Source organism: Leptodactylus fuscus, chromosome 3 (genome assembly GCF_031893055.1).
Source record: "Leptodactylus fuscus isolate aLepFus1 chromosome 3, aLepFus1.hap2, whole genome shotgun sequence".
Taxonomy (NCBI): Eukaryota; Metazoa; Chordata; class Amphibia; order Anura; family Leptodactylidae; genus Leptodactylus; species Leptodactylus fuscus.
The window spans coordinates 47941961-47960288 of NC_134267.1; the positions used below are offsets into that span (position 1 = coordinate 47941961).

At 42.8% G+C, this 18328-nt stretch overlaps 1 protein-coding gene across 4 annotated transcripts in view; it reads right to left on the reverse strand.

Moving 5' to 3' along the window:
• The window catches only part of FEZ2 (fasciculation and elongation protein zeta 2), a 46412-nt gene that overhangs the window by 11286 nt on the left and 16798 nt on the right, over positions 1 to 18328 (reverse strand). For 3 of the 4 annotated variants that reach the window (XM_075267556.1, XM_075267555.1, XM_075267554.1), the window contains exons 3-7: positions 15237 to 15353; positions 13938 to 14082; positions 8351 to 8619; positions 5620 to 5700; positions 2047 to 2122 (exon numbers count right to left, since the gene is read on the reverse strand). In XM_075267556.1, the coding sequence (XP_075123657.1) occupies positions 2047 to 2122; positions 5620 to 5700; positions 8351 to 8619; positions 13938 to 14082; positions 15237 to 15353 (688 nt within the window). The remainder of the gene's footprint in view (positions 1 to 2046; positions 2123 to 5619; positions 5701 to 8350; positions 8620 to 13937; positions 14083 to 15236; positions 15354 to 18328) is intronic. The other variant, XM_075267557.1, reaches the window with a different exon arrangement.

Sequence of the window (18328 nt, forward strand, 5' to 3'; positions counted from 1 at the left end):
CCACTCGCTATTCGAATGGAAAAGTTCGATGCAGAACCAGCATTGATTGGCCAAATGCTATACAGTCAGCCAATCAACGCTGGTTCTCCTCCTACCTTTAGAAGTCTTCTCCGTGTAGCGTCCCCGCGGCGTCTTCCGGCTCTGAATTCACTCTGCCAGGCATCGGGCCTGGGCAGAGCCGACTGCGCATGTCCGCTTGTAGTGCGGGCAGGCGCCGCGGGGACGCTGCAAGGAGAAGACTTCTTGGAGGATCCAGCCCGACCCTCACTCGTAGACTTGGTAAGTAATTTGACCGAATGTTGCCTACCCCTGAAACAAGCATTTTCCCCCCATAGTCTATAATAGGATTCGATATTCGATTCGAGTAGTCGAATATTGAGCGGCTACTCGAAACGAATATCGAATATTTTACTGTTCGCTCATCTCTATCGATGACCTATTCTTTATGAGCTCAAAGATAAAAAATGACAAAAACACTGAGCAAACCGTAGTGTAGTAATTCTTGGATTATGGTATATTTCTAATTAAGTAAAGGGGCTCACCTTGGAGGGTTGTGGATCTGAGCCACAACACTGTTTGCAAATGTTAACCCACAAAATGCTTCTCCTAGGTCGAGGCAACAATGTTCCTAACACCTTGTAGGTGTAAATGATAGGGGTGGAGGACCAACAACTCAGATTCGGTGAGAATCCAGGAGTAAGGAACTGCGCTCTCTTGTTTGATAAAATAGCAGATTTGATTTTATTTACTTCAACAAACTCACACAACGCGTTTCGGGTGCTATACTGCGCCCTTCTTCAGGTGTATTGGTTTCTTCTGCTGCTGGGCTGATACCCAGCAGCAGGTATCAGCCCAGCAGCAGAAGAAACCAATACACCTGAAGAAGGGCGCAGTATAGCACCCGAAACGCGTTGTGTGAGAGTTTGTTGAAGTAAATAAAATCAAATCTGCTATTTTATCAAACAAGAGAGCGCAGTTCCTTACTCCTGGATTCTCACCGAATCTGAGTTGTTGGTCCTCCACCCCTATTCTTTATGAGGGCCTGAGAAGGACTGTGGAGTCAGAGTTGTACCGAGTAGTTTGGCTTACTGACTCCACAGCCCTTGCGAAAGCCACTTCAGCACTTACCAAAGACAGCGCCATCCATTGGTATAGTGGCTGTTATTGGCATTGCAGCAGAGACCATTCATTTGGTGGCGTTTGATCCCCATGAGTCCTCAATTGATGACTTATCTTATGGATAGAGTCATCAAATGAAGAGTCCTGGAAAGCAACTTTAACAGCACGATAAGTATAATTCTATCACATGAACTTACAAGGATTTTCTCCAAAGGATATTTATCATCTATCCATAGGAGGCTTCAGCAGTCACTAGAGCACAAGTCCTGACCTCCTGATCCTGTTCACTTTATAACCACACTGAGAAGGTGTTGGGATGGAGCGTCATTAGATAATGAGCAGTAATGCTCCATCTGAGGTCTACAGTGCTGATGGAAATAGTACTTTCATCTTTATGCCAAGGTCACAGACAATGAAGGTTTGTCCTCAACCACAGCACCATCCAAACTCCTCCGCCCTTCTATGTATAAGAGACAGTGTTCCTTGATGGACAACTCCTTTACAATTATATCAGGGGTGCCCAATACGTCGATCGCGTTCTACTGGTAGATCGCAAAGGACGTATGGGTCGATTGCGAGATGCAGGGATCCCCGGTGTCTGTCTGTTCACAGTGCAGGCTGAGAATCATCTCCGGACACTGGCAGGTGGGGCTGCCGCGATCCGCCTGACCCCGCCCACATGTCCGGCCCGGCCCACAGACATGCCCATCCCGCCCACAAGCCCGCCCGGCCCCGGCCACAGGCCCGCCCCGGCCCCGCCCTAGTAGATCTTTTGCCTTGGCCAGCTAAAAGGTAGCTCACACGCTGAAAAAGTGTGAGCACCCCTGCATTATATGATATTACAACAATATTTTCCAAAGTAAGGGCGAGCAGGTTCCCCCATCAGTTGGACGTCCCGCCAGTATAATCCCATTCGTTTGCACTTACTTTTAGTTAGTATTTGGAGATCTTCTACAGAAGGGGGGACATTTTTCTTTTCGTAAGGAATAACAGTTGTTAAATACTGTGAATAAAAAAAAATAAAAATTTTACAAAACCGTTGCAAATGTTCACTTATATGTGGAGTAATAAAGAAAATTAACAAAATCATTAGGATAATAATTATGGAATGATAGGAGATCGTCTCATATAACTATTAACATTGAGAGAAATATAAAGACTTCTCTGTGTTACCCTAGAAGAGGATGCTCCTAATGTATTAAAAGGCTCAAAATGGCGCATCTCCTGCCCTCCGTATATCAGAATCTCAAACCTTTGCTAGTGAGCTGGTGAAGATCAGAGCTATAAAGGAACCCCATTTTGTTACTTCAATATGGAAGCCACGACCCCTGATGGTAAGTCCCACCTACATCACACACTATTTACAGACAAGTGGGGTGTGGGGCACAAATGTTGTAGATTCAGGTGCATAAATGTCAATGCACCAAAATTTGCAACTTGTATCATACATTTTGCACTGGAAACATATATAAGGTGTGAAATTCCAAATGTGTGTTTTATAAATGCACAGAAAAAGTGGAAGAGTGACGAATGCGGGGGCAATTGTCATTCATTTATAAGTTTAGTGTTCCGTTTGTCTCCTACGTGACATTAGCCATAGTCTAGGCACCCCACAACAATGTCCATGCCAAGGATACATACATATATTCTCAGATGTATAATGTAACAGAAGAATACATGCTGGTTACACGGTCCTATTGTACATGTCCTACAACTGTATCAAGGACCCTGAAGAAAGCCAGATGGCCGAGCCAACCTTGTAACCAGCACTTGATCTGACTGATCAGCTTCAATTATACTGGACTGGAAATGCTTATCCCACAAATCTAACTAATCGACCGATCACGTGTCCTCTTCAACTGGTCCGGAAATAACATCCGGTAAGAACTTGAGGTGGACGGAGGGGATAAAAGAAAGAAGGAAATGCGTGACAATTACTGGAGTTGCATCATATACAAAAATAATGTAGATGCACATCAAACTGATGGAAATCATCAAAAAAAACCAAAACCCCATACTACTAACACCAGTACAGCATTTGTAAGGAGAAGAAAAAAAAGACAAAAAACTTTACGTAGAGCCAACTCACTAGGACTAGTCTGCAATTTGGCCATTCCATGGCAATATTAACCAAACATATCCAAACTAGAATAGAATCTATTTTTATGGTGTAAAGGAGGCACTTATTAGAGCCACATCTCATTGTGCATACAGAAACTAGATTCTAAAAGGTATGGCCTTATGGGTTATTGCTATGCTAGCCAGTCACTGCCGAGAGGAGAGTAAGTGGCCACAAGTCCCAAAATCCAGGACAGGACTTACAGAAACAGGCAAGCAGCACTGCGGTCCGGGGATTCTGCAACTCCTATTGAGGTGAGTGGGAGCGACGGAAATAGCAGTTAGTGTTTATGTATCACACATTCACCTCTATGGGAGTTAAAGGGGTTATGCCACAAAAAACATTTATCCTTTATCTAAAGGCTAGTGGGATTGCTGAAAGCTTTCAGAACCTTATCAATCCCAAGAATGGGCGAGTCTTTCTCCTGCTGCGCATTCAGCCTGACCAGAATCAGGCTGAATGTAATGTAGTTGTGACTGATGGTGGACAGTGCTCCTATTAAAGTTAATCGGAGTACCCCCACCATCACTAGTCATGACTACATGCAGTATGGCTAAATGTGCTGTGGGGGAAAGGACCCCCGTTATTGCCTCCTGGTATAACACCGTTAAAGGGGTTAAAGGGATCCTATCTATACTGCTTGTTAATGTGGACTTAAGGCTTTTCCTAAATACACTGCTTTAGCAAAACTGCTTTGTTTGTCCACCATCTTAATTTATTCACTTCATTGTTGACACTACGTTTCTATGGCCCTTGGATTATCTGCTCATTTGTCAAGTGATGTAGCTGCCTGCTCTCAGGGGGGAGGGGCTAAGTGAACAGGAGCGAGCCTGTGTCTGTAGCTGTTCCTGTGTCTGCACCACACATGTGACCTAGCTTCCTGCTCTCAGATAAAGGAGGGGGGAAATGAGTGCTGCTGTCTTATATAAAACAGGCTAAATCCTAGTGGGTCCCTTAGCCCAGTAGGATTTAGCCGACTCTATATAGAACAACCTAAATCCAAGTGTTATAAGACCTTTGATGACATCACAGGCCCTTCAGTCGTCCCATTGGATCACGCTATGTAGTGGGCGGAGCTACATGCTATTTTGGGGGCAGAGCTAAACTGGAGGTAGTCGGACAGTATGGCTTTGCATATGAAACCCCGCCCACCAATTGACATTGAAAACCAGGAAGGAAGAAGTCTTTGTTTCCATCCCATATTCCCAAAAAAAAAAACAAAAAACAAAAAAAAAACAAAAAAACATACTGATAGGGAAAAATGTACATTGTGAGCTCTATGTGGGGCTCACAATCTACATAAAAACAAAAAAGAAAAGAAAAAGAAAGAAGTCTTTGCGGCAGAAAAGACTGGTGAGCAAGGGAAATGGGAATACCCCTTTAAAACAACACCCCCCCCCCCAAAAAAAAAAAAAAAAAAAAAAAAACTACTTTACACTACTTGCTTATTTCCCAAGTCCCACCAAGGTTGCTAAGATGTGAATAACTTGTGGTCACAGAACTCATTTTTGCACACTCCAGGGTTGTATTTGGGAGCCTAAATCTCTTCTGGATAATAACAAGCTATCAGTTCCAAAGCACCTCACAGACTTTCGAAGAACTTTCTTGCAGAACCTTATTCATACCATGGATACAGTACTTGGTCCTGAGTTCAAATCCCGCCAGGAACAAAATCTGCAAGGAGCTTGTATGTCCTTCCTGTGTTTGCGTGGATTTCCTCTCATACTACAAAGACATACTGAGAGGGGGAAAAAAAAATAGTACATTGTGATCCCTATTAAAAAAATAAATTAAAATTTGTATGGTGGATCCCAAAAATTTGGGCAGATAGGCCCATACTCCTATTGGCCAAAACAGTGCAAAAAATAAAAAAAATTAAGTGTGTGGTTTGCTCCAGAATATGGGGGCTGGTGTATACATGAGCATGCGATTGACGGCACAATATAAAGTAGTGGTGTCCAGCACTGGCCATTCCCAAGATGGTAGACAACTCCCAATGTGATTTTTTGTTTTTAGCCTCATTCACTAGTCCAGTGATCCAAGTCAGTGCTAGATGGAAAAAACACCCTTCAAATTCATGGACAAGTTACTTATTGCCTTCCACAGAAAACGTATTACCGTCTAACAGGTGTCGCTCATTCACAGGGCTTTATCTACAGGTTCTCCAACAAGGGGCCTGGATCTGAAAGTACTTTCTGCATCACCGATTGTGCTCTTAAAACCAGAAACTCAGAAAATACCCTGTGGCCATCTCTACTAAGTACAGTATACCTAACTAGTCGCTGTGAGCTGAGTACAGAACATAGATGAAGGAACAAGGAAATACAAGTCATTAAGAAAGAAGGGAAGACAGGAGGAGAGGAGAAAGAAAAACCCAGCACCTGTTTCTCTCCACCCGAACTCCCAAAAGTCTGGCGAAAGCTATTCTGTATGACGTTTGACAAGCCTTCCATGCTGAAACGCTAAAGAAGCGCAGAAGCACAGCAAGCAGTAAAGGAAGGAAGAGAAAGAAGGAGGTTAGTAAGCTGTTAGATGTTGTGTGAGATTAGCCAAGAACACAACTACACACCAATACAAGGTACATACAAGCAGATCATGTACTACAACCAGAAAAGAAAGGACTATTCTAAAATGAACTCTGTTATATCTGCCGATTTCGGGAAATGAAAGTTACATGTGTGAATGGCTTTGACTTTGGAAGAGTTCTGAAAATATTCCTGTACTGAATGTGGTATTGCGGCACGTTCCTACACATGTCCTCTTTCATCCCTGCCTCGGGTCATCTCGGTTCATGGCAGGACAGCGTTCAGCCAGAAGTGATGTGTCCATTTCTCAAAGACAAATTCACATGCGAGGTGAACTCAATCTTTCAGGCTATAAGAATAACTATCTAGTTAAAAATCAGACCATCTACGAGTATTGGGGAAAGGAAATTGTTCAGTGTAGCGGTATAATAGTAGAACTTGCATATTATTTTAGAATAAAAAATGCGAGGGTTTGAAGTTCTATGATGCAAGACTACCAAATTATATTTTCAGATTTTTGTTGTAACTGAACACACCCTTTAAGGCTACACAAAGGCACAGAATTAAACATCCCCATCGTGGCATACAGATGTCCTAAAAAAGAATAACCCCTCCATAAAACAGAGAGGAACAGTATTAGGGAGGTAACAACAGCGGGTCTAGCTTTAGTATTAAAGGAATGGCCATACACAATATTATATTTGAGGGTATGTGGGTAATTGTAATGGTAGCTCTCATAGTTAAAGGGAGTGTCTGTAATAAATCCTATTTGAAGAGCTTCACTTATCCTATAATTTGGCCCCTGGATTTTCTAAAGCATCTAATGTTTACAGCCAAATTTAGAAATACCCAAGATAAATAATTTTCAGTAGCAGATTAATACAGAGATAGGGTTACAATATATAAAGTAGAGCGGGCCTCATTCAGCACAATATTAAATAAAGACAGTACAAATACAGATCTAGCAAAATAGAATACCGTAGCTGCTCCCTTGGAATAAGAAAATAATTCCTACAGTTCATCTCCATCACCAAGCCGATTGCAAGTAGAATACAAGTGTAATTTAATAATAAAGTCCAGATATTTGTGCATCTTTTTTTAAGTTTGCATAAAGTTTAGGAACATGAAGAGTAACATGATTATACAACTTGTATTCCACATTATTCAATGGTTTTCCCCTCTGCAGTTTACAGGTCTCCCTAAGCGGGTGGGTGGACACTAGATGCCAACTCTGCACACAGCAAGAAGATGAGAGTCTGCTCCACAACTTTCCTTCAGTCAGAAACAGCCCCAGGATCATGGAGTATCATCATAAGGGATCCACTACTATGCCACAACCAGCTAGTCATGTCTGCAAAACCAATTAACACATCAAAAAAGTATCTCGCCATCATGGACCACCTAGGAATATTTACAATACTGCTACTGTGTTTCCCCAAAAATAAGACAGTGTCTTATATTAAATTTTGGTCCTAAAGATTTATGTCTTATTTTCAGGGGATGTCTTATTTTAGTTTTTTTGTGCTGCTGCCACCACTGCGCTACGCTGAAATGTGCTCACTGTGCAAAGACTGTATGACGAAAAACATTGCAGTCGGCTGAACGCTGTGTGTGGTGCTCTGTGTGTACAGGAAAGCCGGCTTCTGCTGCTGTGACACCGTACATTGTATCCACTGCTCCTGCTGCTGTGGGATGAGCTGGGCGAGTGGACCCCCCGATGCATACGATGCTTTGTGTATACACAGCTCATCCTACAGCAGCAGGAACAGTGGATATAACGTATCGCAGCGGCGTCAGCAGCCGGCATAAATGTGCTCACAGAACATCACGCACAGTGTTCAGCCAGCTGCAATGTTTTTCCTCATACAATGTTTGCACAGAAAGATTATTATTATTGGGGGATGTCTTACTTTTGGGGGTTGCCTTATATTAGTCAAATCAACAAATGTCTGCTATGTCTTACTTTCGGGGAATAAATTATTTTCAGGGAAGCAGGGTATGATCAATGCCTATTTAGTTTCTTAAGAAACTGGATACGTGTTAGATGGGTGAAGGCCCAACCTCACCAGTCAAGAGATGACTAGTCCATCAGTGTGAGAGCAAGGACAGCTAAGTAAGTAAGACCCAATAATCCCATTGCTGTATTAGCTGGTTCTATATCATATTAAGACCTGGATTTGATGGACTGGTGTCTTTCGGTATTATTAAAGAGGTTTTCCTGGAAAACACATACCAGTGTCCTAACCTTAGCACAGGTCATCACAACCAGGATGGGGGGTAGGGGAAGTCGATATCCTCATCTCCCGTTTATTAGCTGTTCCGCTAAAACAACACAGATATTGGAGCTGAAAGCTAGCTGTTCTCCAAAAGACCCGCTACAAATTAGGACTGTGTCTCTTGTGGCAGACTTTTCATTCTCCATGGACTCTACTGTACATATGCCAAAAAAGAGAATTCTCTTGGCATACACCTTGAAAGTCTACGAACACATTAGCCGTAATAATTGGGAGATTTTTCTGACCCTATTTATTGAGAATGGAGTCAGAACACCACCCCAAACCTTTGCTTTGCTGCCATACACACTTACCGTTCCTGGCAGATGGCTCCTCTCCTGTTTACCATTCTGTGTGCTGTTGCTTTTCAGCTTTCTCTTCTTTTTCACATTCTCCTTGTGTTCTTTCTGTTTGTTCTGTACTTCAATGAGTACAGAGATGAAGCTGTTCTTCACTTCTTTCTCAAACTCCAGCTCATCCCGTAAGGCCAGCTGTTGCACCAGCTCCTCCGAGTAATCCTTAATGGCCATCTCAATTTCCTCCAAAAGATCATTCAACTCTGCCACAGACATCTGCTTCACCCCTTCAGAAGACAAAAAGAGAACAGATATGTCCAAGAGTAGCTACTTCATCAGAATAGATTTGTGTGTGACCGTGGAGAAAAATTGGGATTTGTATAGTAGTAGGTCTACGTATCCTATAATCGCACCTTCTAATTTATAGTACTTGTAACAATGTATATGCAGCAAAATTCTAGTATTTACAGAAAATGTGCTATTCGACCCATGCTCATGCACACGGTAAGTTTATGGAGATTACACAATTCTCTAGAACTGAGCTGTAGGGCCTTAATTTGCTTCCCTATATATAGATAGAGATCTTCTTTCTTTTCTGTACTTAAGTTTCAGCTCAAGTATTCATTGTCTTGCCTCGAGCTGAGGTGTAACTTGATTCTCCTGAGCCCCAATGCAAAATCTGTAAGGAAATGTTTGCAAATAAAACACACACACACAAAAAAAAAATTGGATTATTTGCAGATTTGTCTGGCATGGCTGGCATACTATTTAGCTTCTTTGAATAGGGTGAATCTTTTTGCAGCCACATTCGGTGTTTCTGGCAACCCAGGAATATAATTCCCATGTGTGAAGATTCCTGCCATATAAAGGCAGCAATAATGGAAGGCAAGTGGGTCAGAAGTGGAAAAAAAACCCTGCAACAAACAATGTAAACACAACCTAACAGTTTTGCAATGCAATAATGGCACCTTCTTACATGGCAGCAGCTGCAAAGTTTCCACAAAACAACAATCCTGTACATAAACTCAACTTTGTCATAAAACATATGGTGCAACCGGGGTAATACTTACTCCTTTCAGTGCATTTAGGGCAGGGGTGGGCAATTAATTCTCCCATGGGGCCGCATAAGAAATTGAAACTATCCTATAGGGCCATGCGCGCTGCGGCAAATTTAGCTCCACCCACTTCTATGTTGACTCCACCCTCTCAATCATCTTTTCATGTGCCCCCACACAGTATAATCCTCCTGCAGTCACCCGTACATTATATGTCCCCACATTATAATGTTCTCTTCTAACTGTCCCACAGTATTAAAGAGGACCTTTCACCACTTTTGGGCACATGCAGTGTTATATACTGCTGGAAAGCTGACAGTGCGCTGAATTCAGCGCACTGTCGGCTTTCCCGATCTGTGCCCGCTGTAAAGAGCTTACGGTGCCGGTACCGTAGTGCTCTATGGTCAGAAGGGCGTTTCTGACCATTAGCCAGAGACGTCCTTCTGCCTCGCGGCGCCTATCGTGCTGTGCTGTATGAGCCGGGAGGAACGCCCCCTCCCTCTGCTCACACAGCTCGTCCATAGACGAGTATTATCAGGAGGGGGAGGGGGCGTTCCTCCCCGCTCCACAGCACAGCGCGATAGGCGCCGCGAGGCAGAAGGACGTCTCTGGCTAATGGTCAGAAACGCCCTTCTGATCATAGAGCACTACGGTACCGGCACCGTAAGCTCTTTACAGCGGGCACAGATCGGGAAAGCCGACAGTGCGCTGAATTCAGCGCACTGTCAGCTTTCCAGCAGTATATAACACTGCATGTGCCCAAAAGTGGTGAAAGGTCCTCTTTAAGTCCCTCTCCTGGTGCTCCAGTTTACACCGACGGAAACTAGAGGGGGACATTAAACTCGGGCAGCTGGAAGCAACAATTAATCCGTAGGGGTAACTGGAGGGTGACATTAAACTGGGAGCAACTAGAGGCAGACAGGTCCCCCTCCAGCTACCTGCACGGTTTAACGCCCCCTCCAGTTGTCCCCAGTTTAATGCCCCCCCAGTTTAAGTGCCCCCTTCATCTACTCCCAGTTTCATGTCCCCCTTCTCCATTTCTCTACCAGTTTCACATCCCCCTTCGTGATGCCCATTTCATGTCCCCCCTTCCATATCTGCCCCCAGTATAACATTCCCCCTCCATATCTGCCCCCAGTATAACATTCCCCCTCCATCTCTGCCCCCAGTATAACATTCCCCCTCCATCTCTGCCTCTAGGTTACTGAGACACAGACACACACACACACACACTCTCCACCCTGCATCTCACATTCCCCCTCCCCTCTAAGTACCTTAGGACACACACCACACTCTCCATCTTCTTGCACTATCTTGCCGGCACTAAGACACACCTCCCTAGTCAGGCTACACGGGCCGGACTGAATCAGTCAGGGGGCCGGATATGGCCCACGGGCCGTACATTGCCCAGGTCTGATTTAGGTCGTTCTATATTTGCCAAATACCCTGGGAAGGCTCCTGGCACATACATCAAATATGTTAATAGTGTCCTTTTGGTCTGTCAGGCTGGTGTATGCCACAGTTTTAAACATATGTCAAGCAATACTATGGACGAAAAAGTCGGAAGGAATCTACACTGCCCATACCCAGGCAGAAGGGTCACAGCAGATATTCTGGACGTTTCCTGTACCTGCCATACTACACAGGATTTGGCTTGAACACGTGTACAATTGGATTTATCCTCTGGTGTGTGACACAGTATTACAAACTACAGATAAACTGGGCTTCTACTTAAGCAACCCATCCAACCACCAATTTCCGACAGCTACTACCAAACCGCCAACTTATTTTTGCCTGACCTACATTTCTTGATGGACTCCTCCGACATGATGCGAACAGAATCTCACCTACTGCCATAATTGCAGGTTTTTTTTCTTACGCTTTAGTTAAAGTCACATTTCTTTGTTTTACCTAGTAAGTCATTGAGGCAGATGTATTATGCCTTATACAGAAGGCAAATTTTTTTTAAAATTTGTTGTGCAAAAAAATTGCTACTTTTTAGGGCGGGAGAGGGGGATGTAAGGGTTGTGTTGCCCTTGCCATGTTTCTCAAAAGGTTCCGTGGTGAGGGTATGCCCCCTGCAGTGGGGTGGGGCCATTGTGGCCCATTCGATTTATTATAATTTACAATAGAATTATGGTATGCTGGAGGAAAATGTTTGTTTTGGTACCGTGTTAGCCAGTGGTTATAAAATATAAAAAACAAAAAAAACTTTGCAAGTCTTCAGTAGGTGATACCTTTTTTAATGGCTAACTCATAATGATGACAGAATATGACGTTTCGAAGCTTTCCTCTGAGCTTCTTCTTCAGATATAACATATATCTGAAGAAGAAGCTCAGAGGAAAGCTTCGAAACGTCATATTCTGTCATCATTATGAGTTAGCCATTAAAAAAGGTATCACCTACTGAAGACTTGCAAAGTTTTTTTTGTTTTTTATATGGTATGCTGGAGGTGATTTTTCACTGGTGTAGACGTCCATCCAGGCGCACAGGCTGGCGGAGAGTACTCCTCATTTTTTTTTTTTTTTGTGAACCACATATAGGGCTTAAAATGCACATTTTTCCCAATCAGTAGGTCTTTGGAGTATGGGAGGAAATCCACGCAATTATGGGGAGAACATACAAACTCCTTGCAGATGTCCTTGGCAGGATTCAAACTCAGGACTCAGTGCTAACCACTAAGCCACCGTGTTGCCCCTAGTGCTCCTCATTTTTGTGCGTGGTCTTATATGAAGCGCACCCCTACAGGCCATAGGGTCGATATCGCCAGAATTCATTGATCTCCACCATTATTGATGGAATTAACATTTCACTCCAATTTCCATACATGTTGTCAATACTGGGAATTCTCTTTCTCCCGGTTTTTGGCAAATACTGACAGCAGGTGACATTTCCGCCATTTCTGGAGTGCTCCATCGCCTCGATAAGTGGAGCACTTTGAAGTCACATTTGTTCCTATCCCCACTGGCTAGGTTTCTCTTTCACAGTCAGAAGTGCAGGAGGATTGTGCACACTCCATATCTCCAGGCACTTTCTAGTCAAGGACGAGAAGCTGCCTGGCGAATAATCTCAAAGCAATTAGAAGACGCCTTTCATGTTGGATATTCAGTTATGCTAAAATACATATTAATGAGCTGAATTCAGATTTGATACTGCAAAGGAGAATTGACTGTCACTGCATAGGCTGAATCTGTGAGATATCCCTCTTCTTATAGTTAACCAAATCCCTGCTCAAAGATCACTTCTGGATCCATTCCGAGGATGATAACGTACAATCCGAGTAACCGTGTACTAATAAGTGGTAAAAGGACTCAAATCGTGGACAACAAAAATAAAGGACCATCCACAGCTCATATACGGTATATCCATCTCATATACGGTGTATCCATGAGGGCTCAAGCTCTTCTCTTAGGACCTCAGCAGCACAGGAGGGAGCGCTCAGGAACACAATGTAATAATCTACTGAGCTGAACATCAATCGGAGCCATTCTCATGCAGCGCACGTTGAGGTTTTTCAGTCATTCACAGACAGGATTTAAAAAAAAAAACCAAAAAACCTCATAGGAGGAGTTGAAGCAGTTGCACATATATGAGCAGTCTCCTAAGTGATTTGTACTAAGAAAGCTAGGAACAGGTGAAGAAGTTCAATCCTAACGTTTCCCTGAAAAAGTCATCTCAATTAATGGATGTGCACTTGCTTATTATTTTGTCCCCATGCCGTTGACTAAAGGATATGTCACTAAGCTCTAGACAGATCTTTTTTTTTTTTCATCTGTTTAACAGACGTGAAAAAACCTGATGTAAAAAATGTGATCTGAATAGAGCCTAACTGTATGGTATACGATCATGGATGCTCATGGTGGGACATATATACAGCGTGTACATTTGGTGCTTCCTGGCTGGAATCCTTGCAGGCCCTCTCATGCCCCAATTACACTTGAGCCTCATTGGGATATTTCTAAATCCTGCTTTTTTCTCATGGAAACGGCCAATCTTTTGGACACGTGAAAGGGATATTACATCTGATACCATGCACTGTGGCCGATTTTATACAAGGTCTCCTGCTGACAGACTCCTTAAAGAAATTCTTCATGTAGCATAGCCTACAGCTTTGATTTCTTCCATGAAGAATCTTAGCTGTCCCCTAGCATTTAAAAAAAAAAACTGAAAAAAAAAAAACCCATGGCCCATTCAGATACTGAATAAATATTAACTTCTCAGTCTAAGCCATAGGGAGCATATACCCATTAGCATACACTAAGGCCTCATGCCTACGACTGTGTGCATTGCACAGTTAGCACACTGATCCACTCATTTCTAGGCCCCATATACACAACTGTGTATATTCAATCCCGAGCATGGGGCTGTGAGCACGAGGACATGTCCTAAGCCTGACCATGCTCATTCACATCATTGAATGGGGCTGTGGATGTTATCCATGTGCCGTCTGTGCAGTTTAATCACAGCCCAGCTACATGTACACGACCTTAAGCTTATAGAATAAGACATTTGTAAATTACAAGCTTCATTTACTATTAGAACCACTTACTATCTTCATAGCTACTATTGGTGGAAGATTTTTTGAGTGTCTGGATCTCTTGTGAGAGCATAGAGAGACGATCTGACTGAGACGGTGTGTCATCCTCTTCTGGATCAGGCGACTCCTGCATCATTTCCTCAATCTCCTCAATAACCTGCCAGAAAAAAAAAAAATATTATAGCTAATAAATCATTTCTGAGCTCATAAAATCTTCAAACCTACCCCACGAGATAAGGAAGAGGCGTCACACACAGTGTAAACACTAGATGGTACAGCCATTGTGTAGAGGGGATTTCTCAGCATAGCCACTAGTCACTCACATACAGGATAGGTGATAAGTGTCCAATTGGTGCAAGACTGACTGCTAGGACCGGTGTCTCGCCTTTGAATAGCGAGGCAGTCAAGTATGCCCACTACCGCTCCACTCAGTCTAAGAGACTGGTACGGTGCTAAGTTATATACAGCAGCCGCATACAGCTTGAATGGGATGGCAGAGCACTTGCTCAGTCTCTCTCTAGCTATAACGTACAACATAAAGGAACATGCATGCTAAATGGAGTCTGTCAGCAATAAATTGGTTATATAACGATTACCAGCACCTTGTAGAAGTGATTCTACAGTTTCCAAATATACCTGTTATTCAGATTTGGATCCCATTTCTTCTAAATCACTGATTTATATGCAATTTAGGGGAACATGCTTTGGGGCTGTACCTTCGCTTTGGTCTCACTTCGTAAGGTGGATTGCCCAGGAATTTACTTATTTACATATGAAAATAGGCCTCTAAAGCTGGATAACAGGGATATCTGGAAACTGTAGTATCACCTCTACAAGGAACAGGGGTTAGGTTTCTAAGCAATTCACCGCTCTCAGACTCCCATTAAAGTGATAGGGGGGGGGGGGGGGAGATCACCCCAAAGTCCATCAGCTAAAGCAAAACGTCAAGTTTATCTGGTTTTGGAAGACCAAAGCAGTCTGAAACCATAGGCCACCCTTTGACGGGCACCATTATAAAGCATGCTTCTTCTGCAGAAGAACTAAGGGAGTTGTTTGCTTGTTTTGGGTGGGGGTAGCAGGTCAGTACATCAAACATGCTATAGTGTCACGAGCCCCTGGACAGTGGGGTGGGAACTTAAAGGCGCTGGCCCAGGTTTTAATCTCATGCCCTATTCCCAAGCACATGTGTCGTCTCGATTATGAAGCTAAGGAGGACACTTTCTTTCGCAGATAAAGCTATGTGGGTATACTAGAGAAACAGAAATGCACCAAGAGAAGCTAGAACAGCCATCTTGGCAGTGAGATCTTCACCTGCTCAGCCGTGAAGAGAGGTTCATCATTTATACAGGACACGATTATGGAGTGCATGTCTAGCTGTTCCCTCAGCTCTTCATCATCTGACAGGTCCAGGTTTAAGTTATTGTCCACCTGAAATGAGAGAAGACATCTTTACATCAGAGGATTTCTGTATGATCAAGGTCAGGACACAGGTTTAGGGTTCATTGCTGTAAAATTTTAAAGCCAAAACCAGAAGTAGATTGAAAAAAAAAAAAAAAAAAAAACACGGAGAATTATCTGTACTATCTCACTATTTATGATCCGCACCTTCAAAACCAGAATATGTGTCCTTAGCCTGTAACCATTAATACATAGGTAACAAAACCTATAAAGGATATCTATAATGAAATCCTATAGATATGCCATAAATAAATACTTCTCTAAACTTCAGTGGATAGACGGACTCTAAAGGGTAAATTCACATGGAGGCATTTTGGAGTCTTGTCGGAGGCAAAGACTTTGTTCTTCCTGCCACGGAATCAACAGGGTTGCAAAGTGATAAGTAAGGCCTCCTAACTTTCCTCTCTTCTGACGTGAGAACTGGCCCTTAGGGTTCCGCTGCTAAAACATAGTTTTATTAGAACAAATCATGTAGGGGACTGCTCTTGTATGTACTTACTGCTTCAACATCTGCAATGATTTTAATTTTTTTTTTTTTTAATCCTGGCTGTGAATGACTGAGGAAAAGGAAGGAAGAAAAAAAAAAAAAAAAAAAAAAAAGCCATCTTCTGGAGGGACAAAGCCGCCTGACAGTGGAGAAATATCAGTGTCGAAACTACCAACACAGATATCTCCAGCACCGGGGTGCACACCAGGAAAGCTAACCATGTGCTGAATTCAGCATCTATGAGGACCTAAGGTCAACTGTAAACAAAACACAATAGGTATCCCTATATCCAAAAAATAACATATTACTTTTAGTCCCCCCCTAAGGCAGGGGTGTCAAACTGAAATGCACAGTGGGCCAAAAGTTAAAATGCTTAAACATAGAATATGAAACAAACAAAGCTTAAAACAGTTTGCTACACTGTGATCTACTCTACTAGACATTTGGTGTGTTCTCGGGGGGCCAAATATAATTACAGTATGGGACAGATTTTGCCCACGAGCCTGAGCTTAACACCTAGGGGGTCTGATCACCCATACAATATACTGCAATACTAAACATTGTGCTACGTCTGATATGTTTGGTATACAGACCCCAGTAAAAATGACTTGGCACAAATTAACCTCATGATAAATCTCATTTACAACTACATGTGATTTTGGCCAGTACAAGTGACCAGTACCCAGACAACTATCCTGCAAGAGAAATGCAATATTGCATGGAAATAATTTAGATTAATGGCCGCCCATATAATGGACGGATTGCTCAAGTCTGCCAGAATTTGAGCCGGTCTGTACCTAACCTTCTCTACACCTCTTCCCCAATAACATTCATATGTTACAACTAGGGACCACAATGGACAGGGGTTGTTGTCATAAGAGAAATGCTTTAACATAAAGCTTGATTTTAACCAGGACTATGTAAAAAACAAAAAAACCTACCAATCTCATGCAAAACTAAATCTTATTCAATTCTTCATATTGCATAATGAATCACATGTATAACTTACTGGAAAGAATTCAGGAAAGTTTAGACATGTTATCATATAAATATGTTCTATCACTCTACCACCCTAGAGAAGGGAGCGTTCACACTACAGTCAGTGTCTGACAGATAGTGTCCGCTGCTAATGTCCGTTCAAAATGTGGTGCCGACATTAGCAGCGGACACTAGCTGTGTCCGTGACATTTTGCATTGATTTAAATGGAGATTGGGTGCGTTTTTTTTTTTTTTTTTTTTTTTTTACAGTCCGTGCCTGTCCTTAACTGTCCGTTCCCAAAAATGTCCGACTTTTCAAGCGGACAGCAAAAACCTACATGTCGGGTTTAGCCGTCTGCTTGAAAAGCATTGTCTGTCTCGGTCATTCTAATCATCCAATGACGGACCAGAACAACGGTCAAAACAGTGCTAGCGTGAAACTAGTTAAAGCCTGACTTGTAAAAGACTGTTCTCCAGGACACACTATACCTATGCAAACCTCTTTGATATCTAGGCACTCATAAGACATCTGAAGATGGAATCTGTTCAGGATTTCTTTTCACCTATTGATACACTGAAGCGACTCTCACAGCCCATGTACCCAATAGGCCTAATAATAATAAATAGGACACAACGCACCACTCGCCACCCTGCAGCCTATATAACTATTTTTACAGCCCACTACCCACATGTCCATTTCACGTCCCTGATTCAAGTAGACATTTGTCTTCTCGGAGATTCTTAATGAGAAGCCTCCAGGAGGGATAGAAGGTAACCCCGGCCCCACAGTGGACTACACGCCAAACACCTCCGCACGCGGAACTGCTCCTCTAGATGAGTGTTTTATTAGGAATATTTGTGAGTGTTTCTGGTGACATCTGTATTCACAGGGGACAGGTGACCTATTTACGGTTAGATAAGAAGTTTCACACTAATCCAGTTTAGCGTCAATAAGAAATGCCCCAAGTGTCTTCTAATAGGGCATGTTCGGAAATTCACAAGACCAAATACTAGGCCTATCTACAGTTCTGCAAATTTGTACATGTGTTTACCAGTTTCGAAACACAGAATAGAAACATTGGCTCAGGGATACACCGCGCTTTCCAGGATAGAATCAGCGCTTGCATTTCTAGCGACTGCCTTAGGCTCCGCATTTAATATGTAGAATGGGTGAAAATTCAGCATGGAAAACTAGCAATGCCCAACATATAACTCGTAAATATACACATATATTCATGGGAAGCTTATGCTGCCATTTTGCCTTCTGCAGTAATTTAAAGGAGGCCGGAGGAAAAAAAAATGGAGATCTGATCAAGACAGACATAAAGCATACCTACAATTCTAAAACAGCCCCCCAAGAAATGAATAGTACAGATGAATAGAAGAAACTTAGTCGAATATATTCTTAAAGAAGTAGGTTTCCCTCTCCACTTGTCAGTCCATGCGACTTTTTACAAAGAAACTTATGGAGGAAGAGGCT